The sequence below is a fragment of the Mastomys coucha genome, unplaced genomic scaffold (assembly GCF_008632895.1).
Source record: "Mastomys coucha isolate ucsf_1 unplaced genomic scaffold, UCSF_Mcou_1 pScaffold20, whole genome shotgun sequence".
Classification (NCBI taxonomy): Eukaryota; Metazoa; Chordata; class Mammalia; order Rodentia; family Muridae; genus Mastomys; species Mastomys coucha.
This window is the reverse complement of record NW_022196903.1, coordinates 109,622,210-109,628,948: the sequence shown is the minus strand read 5'-3', so window position 1 is coordinate 109,628,948 and position 6,739 is coordinate 109,622,210. Positions and strand designations below refer to the sequence as shown.

The 6,739-nt window shown below is 40.8% G+C and overlaps 1 protein-coding gene across 9 annotated transcripts in view; it reads right to left on the bottom strand.

Moving 5' to 3' along the window:
* Window positions 1-6,739, bottom strand: part of Marchf8 (membrane associated ring-CH-type finger 8) — an 86,815-nt gene that overhangs the window by 29,799 nt on the left and 50,277 nt on the right. Inside the window, exon 2 of one of the 9 annotated variants that reach the window (XM_031383066.1) lies at window positions 4,209-4,285. The exons of the other annotated variants lie outside the window; for them this stretch is intronic. Coding sequence (XP_031238926.1) covers window positions 4,209-4,238 — 30 coding nt within the window. The 5' untranslated portion in view covers window positions 4,239-4,285. The remainder of the gene's footprint in view (window positions 1-4,208; window positions 4,286-6,739) is intronic. 9 annotated transcript variants of the gene reach the window in all.

The following is a 6,739-nucleotide window of genomic DNA, read 5'->3' as shown; positions in this document are numbered from 1 at the left end:
ATACAAGAGTTACAAACTCAAGCAAAGCATTCAGTCTCACTCTTTGTTGATCTCTTACAAGCAACCTCTCTAGTTAATCGTCTATGTTTCTTTGGGGTATATAAATACTTTTAAAATATATAAGCTGTTCTGAAAACCATAGTATAGTGTAAAGACATGAAATAAACAATACTACTAATAGAGAGGCTGAGATAGGAGAAGCAAGATTTCAAGACCTTTATGTTGTACACAGCAAGATCTGTCACAAACAAGCTGAAAGTACATATAGATTGTACAATATTGAACCTATGTCTCCAATTACCAAATTAGAGAGACCATTGGATGACAATCAACTAATTTCTAATTCCTCATATTTTTGGATTTCAATCGATTAGAATATGTTGGTAATATTAATTCTCATATTAAGATATTAAGAAAAGGTAATTGTCACTTCCTGTTGTTATTGTTATAAGAGATGGAATTAGATTTGTGTGGATTTATTGAAAGATTACTTTCTTGCTTCTTCTAGGGTGTAGTTTTGCTCCTTATGTTGATGTTTCCCATCTATTATCCTTTGTAGAGCTGGATTTGTGGAAAGACATTGTGTAAATTTTGTTTTGTCATGGAGTATCTTGTTTTCTCCATCTATGGTAATTGAGAGTTTTTCTGGGTATAGTAGCCTGGGCTGGCATTTGTGTTCTTGTAGGGTTTGTATGACATCTGCCCAGGATCTTCTAGCTTTCATAATCTCTGGTGAGAAATCTGCCGTAATTCTGATAGGTATGCCTTTATGTGTTACTTGCCTTTTTCCTTTACTGCTTTTAAAATTCTTTCTTTGTTTAGTACATTTGGTGTTTTAATTATTATGTGTCCGGAGGAATTTCTTTTCTGGTCCAGTCTATTTGGAGTTCTGTGGGCTTCTTGTATGTTCACAGGCATCTCTTTCTTTAGGTTAGGGAAGTTTTCTTCTATAATTTTGTTGAAGATATTTACTGGCCCATTACCTTGAGAGTCTTCACTCTCTTCTATACCTATTATCCTTAGGTTTGGTCTTCTCTTTGCATCCTGGATTTCCTGGATATTCTGGGTTAGGAGCTTTTTGCTTTTTGCATTTTCTTTGACTGTTGTGTCAATATTTTCTATGGTGTCTTCTGCCCCTGAGATTCTCTCTTCTATCTCTTGTATTCTGTTGGTGATGGTTGCATTTACAATTCCTGATTTCTTTCCTAGGTTTTTTATCTCCAGGGTTGTCTCTCTTTCTGATTTCTCTATTGCATCTATTTCCATTTTTAGATTCTGGATGGTTTTGCTCATTTCCTTCACCTGTTTGATTGTGTTTTCCTGTAGTTCTTTAAGGGATTTTTGTGTTTCCTCTTTAAGGGCTTCTAGCTCTTTATCTGTGTTCTCCTGTATTTCTTTGAGAGTGCTATTTATGTCTTTCTTAAGGTCCTGTATCATCATCATGATAAGTGATTTTATATCTGAATCTTGCTTTTCCGGTATGATGGTGTGTCCAGGACTTGCTATGGTGGGAGAATTGGGTTCTGATGATGCCAAGTAACCTTGGTTTGCATTGTTTATTTTCTTACACTTGCCCCCTCCCTGCCCCCGCCATCTGATTATCTCTAATGCTACCTGCCCTTGCTAAATCTGACTGGAGTCAATCCTTCCTGTGATCCTGGTTGTGTCAGGACTCCTCAGAGTCAGGCTGTCTCTGTGATCCTGTGATTCTGAGATCCTCTGACCCTGGGCTTGTTAGAGCACCTGGGAGTGCAGCAGCTTCCTCTGGGTGTTGTGGGACTGGCTGCAGAGCTTGTGTCCAAGGTCTGCTCAGGACACCAGCCCAGAGAGATGGGAAGGAACCTGAGCCACTCTGCTGGAGGAGTTCCTGTGTGCCTGGTCTAGCAGGTCCCAGTTACTCCTGGTGTTGGGACAGATGTTGGGTCCTCCTCACCTCTGATCCTGAGAGTGTCAGAGCACCTGGGAGTGGAGCTTCCTCTGCATGCTGTGGGCCTGGCTGCAGAGCTTGCGCCCAAAGTCCGCTCAGAACACCAGCCCAGAGAGACCGGAAGGAACCTGAGCCACTCTCTTAATTCATCTTAAAGCTTTAAGCAAGTTATAATACAGTGACAAGCATTCAGGAAGTAGGTGAGATAACAAATCGTAAAACAGAGTAGCTAATATTTGTTTGGGGTCCATTTATCTAAAGTCTAGAATTCAGCTTTCTCTTTTCCTTTTTTTTTAACAATTTAATTTTTTCTTATGTGTACAAAAGTGTGTCCATGTGAATATCATGTGTACTCATGTATCCTCAGAGGCCTGAAGAGTGAGCTGTGCCCCTTGGAGCTAAAGTTGCAGTTCAGAGCCATTCCCTGAAAGAGCAGGGAGCTAAGCATCTCTCTAGCCTCTTCAGCTTTCTCTTTTACATGGTGGGCTTTATATAAATGGGTGAGGGGAGTATTAAAGGAGATGACACTGGTGGTAACTCTAAGCTCTGAGTAACTTTTTAAAACACAAGAAACAAGTCTCACTGTATAAAGCAGGACTGATGACCTTAAATTCAGACATCAGCCTGCCTCTGTCTCCTCAGTGCTTAGATTAAAGACATGCACCATCATGTCCAGCTAAACATATTGTGTTTTAATAGAACATATTGCTTTCCTTATTATCACTAAGCAGCATATTCATGCAGTTTAAAATTCCTGAAATCATAAATAAATAAACATATAGTTTTCTGTGACACAGACTGACAAATGCTTTTCAAATTGTGATATATAATATGGTATAATTAGGATAATAATAACTATAGTAATAATGTAGTGAAAAATATAATCTTTTCTAATGCATTTTCCACTGTTTCTTTGTATTCATAATTGATCTTTATTAATAATTATATAAACAACCAAATGAATAAACATTCCTGGTTTTTAAAAATTATATATAGGGGCTAGAGAGACCGTTCATCAGTTAAGAACAGTCTAGTACCCACATAGCAGCTTACAACTGTCTGTAGCTCCATTTTCAGTTGATCTGATGCCTTCTTTTGATCTCTGTGACCAGGCTAACACACGGTGCACATATAGGCAAACACTCATACACATAAAAATAAATCTTAAAAACACTGTAGTGTTTTAAAAAAAGATATATGAAATAAATATGTAAAGCCTTAAAGCTAAAGTAATCTACATCAATGCAAGTTAGAATTCACTTGCTATAAAATTACTGAAATTCTACTACTTCTTACATTCCGTATGAAGCACAAAAGGTATTAGAAGTCTTAGTTAAGAATGCACTAATTTAGAAACATACATATTGATTGCTACTACAAACCAGGTACTGTTAAGGCCTTTAGGAATGGGGCAGCAAATAAAACAAAGACCCCTACTATACTCATAGAGTTTAATAATATGGAGTAGGAAAGTTGCCTATAATCACAGCATTTGGGAAGCTGAGTCAGGAGGATCATCAGTTCAAGCCTTGTCTCGACTATATAACAAGACCCTTTCTCAAAAATGAAGAGATGACAAGAGAAGACAAGAGAAGTATCAAATTTGGCTCCAATTCCTTTTGTGTAATTTTGTGTCCCACAGCTCTGGACCATCCCACAGGCACAAAAAAAATAAAGCCATCACCATACCCAATCCAACAGGCAGAGCAAGGGTCACTATCAGAACAGCCTTGACAAATGAAATTATATGTCTAGTTTGCAAGTGTATGTATGCACACATGATAATACATATAAATCCATGAACATACACATGCAAAAGCTGACATGGATACATGGTAAATAACAGCCACAATCAGAACAAAGGCCCTTTGTTCCACAAAGAAAGGAGGTGGCATCTGCAAACAATACCTCCTCTAGAAAAGAGTCTGCAGCTTTATTTATTCAAATACTAAATTATTTTCAAAGCCGAACTCCACAATTCAAAATTGTGTGGTCAAAACTAATTAATAAAAAAAATTTTTACATCGAAAGATAGTATCAAAAATTGATACATGACATTTAAATGTTTATTGTCTTAAGAACATGTTCAACAAACGCAAGGGACATATTGAATTAGAATAAATCCTATTACAATATGCATCCCTGACAATATACACTGCAAGATTACTGTTTGGTGCCTCCAGGGAAGGATCCCTGAGCGACTCTTAGGTTCCAGAGCTTGTTATGGCATCCCTAAAGTCAGTGAGAAACCTGGGTGGTGCTGACAGGACACTTCTCTTACCTGAAGCTTCATCTTCCAACAGGAATGCATGGGCGTGCCCTCTGTACAGCTCTCTCCAGCAGCATAGTGCCCTGCACCTGGGGGGGGTGGGGGGTGAGAGCTGTGCCTAAACTGCAGCTGCCCTGCAGCCCTGCAGCCCTGCAGCAGCCAGCAGAACCACACTGCTCTGCTGTTGGACTTCAGAGCAACATTCCTGTAATGAAACTGAACTAACTACTTCCTCCAGCTGACTTCCAAGGAATAAGGTAGTTAATGAATAATTCACTAGTCCGTTCGTGCAACCAATCTCACTTCTGTTCTATGGCCCTCCTACAGCTATATGCAATGTAAAGATTCTAAGTATACTTGCTGGCTTGCAAATAATTGAAGTTCAATTTCCAGTCGATGGCTGTAAATGGTCCTGGATCTGTTTGCTCTTATACGTTAACCTATCACCCAGACTTATTTGAGAGACTTTTTAAAAAGGGTAGAAAGGGTAAATAATTAACCACAGATATCTGAAAGAACAATATTTTTTTCCTTCCATCAACTTGTCCTTCTGGGGTTGAGCTGTGAGAGAAATAGCACAGTACTTGTAACACCATGCCAGCTGGGGGAGGTGGGTTCTGAACAGCAATGCTAGGAAACAAACTGCTGCAAGGGGAGATTTTCCTGCACTCTGGCTATAAATAAACCTTTTATCTCACTGTTATTCTTCAAGGAAGCTGATGAACGGTTGTTTCCCTGAAACTGTCAACGCTTGCATATTTACGGAATGATGCCAAGAGCATCTGAAAACTATTCAAAACACAATTCCAAGAGCAGCCTGGACTGGAGGACTGGATGACCACCTCCCTCCCTCTGGCCACCACCTTAGGAAGGCTAGTCTCCTGTCTTGCTCTCCACTGTCCCATTCACTAGATGACCACCTCCCTCCCTTTGGCCATCACCTTAGGAAGGCTAGTCTCCTGTCTTGTCCTCCACTGATGTCTAGCTGCACCCCATACAAGTCATGGTTGAGCTATCTGTCAGTTAATGGGGGAAGGGGGAGTATTTTGTTCCTAGCTGCTTTGCAAACTGGTCTTCAATGCATCTCCTTGGCCCTGAGTCTTTCCTTAATTTTATTTTGTTACTTTATAATATCACTTCTGAGTTTATGTTTTCTGAAATTTAAGAGGTTTTATTGTTATTTTTAAGATTTTTTTTTTGAGCTAGACAAAGTGGTATGCTTAGGAGGTTCATTCTTCAATCTCAGTACTTGGGAGGCAGAAGACAGGCAGATCTCTATAAGTTAGAGGATAGGCTGGTCTGTATAGTGAATTCCAGGACAGCCAGAGCTATGTAGAGACCCTGTTTCATTAATAAGTAAATAAATAAATAAATAGTGAAGAAGAAGAGGAGGAAGAGGAGAAGGAGAAGGAGGAAGAAGAAGAAGAAGAAGAAGAAGAAGAAGAAGAAGAAGGAGGAGGAGGAGGAGGAGGAGGAGGAGGAGGAAGAAGAAGAGGAGGAAGAGGAGGAGGAAGAAAAGGAGGAAGAGAAGGAAGAAAAGGAGGAAGAAGAAGAAGAAAAAGAAGAAGGCGGCGGCGGCAGCAGCAGCAGCTAGAGAGCTATCTCAGCAGTTAGGAGCACTCACTGCTCTTCAAGAGGACCCAATTTCAATTCCCAACACCTACATGGCAGCTCACAACTTATCTGTAATTCCAGTTCCAAAACATCTTGTGGCCTCTAAGGGCACCAAGCACAAGGTGGTACACAGACATACATGGAGGCAAAATAGTCATATACACAAAACAAAATGATAATAAAATAAAAATTTTCAAAGACTTTATTTTTAAATTATGTGTATATATGTATGAGTAGGTGCATATGATTGTGGGTACTTTCAGAGTCCAGAAAAGGGCACTGGATCTCCTAGAGCTAGAGTTAGGTGGTAGTTGTGAGCACTCAGATGTAGGTACTGGGAACTGAATCCAAGTCTCTAGGAGAGCAAGAGTACTGAGTAACCAGGACCAATGGGACCAGGCACAAAGGAACTCAGACAGCCCAGTGGCTCAGGTTCCTTCCTGTCTCATAACACCCAGAGGAACCTCCACTCCCAGGCACTCTAACATGCCCAGGATCAGAGGTGAGGAGGACACAACATCTGTCCCAACACCAGGAGTAACTGGGACCAGCAGGACCCAGGCAGACAGGAACTCTGCCAGCCCAGTGGCTTGGGTTGCTTCTCATCTGTCTGGGCAGGTCGGTGCCCTGAGGAGACCTTGGGCGAAAACTCTGCAGCCAGTCCCACAACACCCAGAGGAAGCTCCATTCCCAGGTACTCTAACAAGCCCAGGGTCAGAGGATCCCAGAATCACAGGATCACAGAGACAGCTGGACTCTGAGGAGTCCTGACACAACTAGGATCACAGGAAAGATAGGCACCAGTCAGATTTAGCAAAGGCAGGTAAGCACTGGAGATAACCAGATGATGTGGGGCAAGCGTAAAAATATAAGCAACACAAACCAAGGTTCCTTGGCATCATCAGAACCCAATACTCCCACCATAGCAA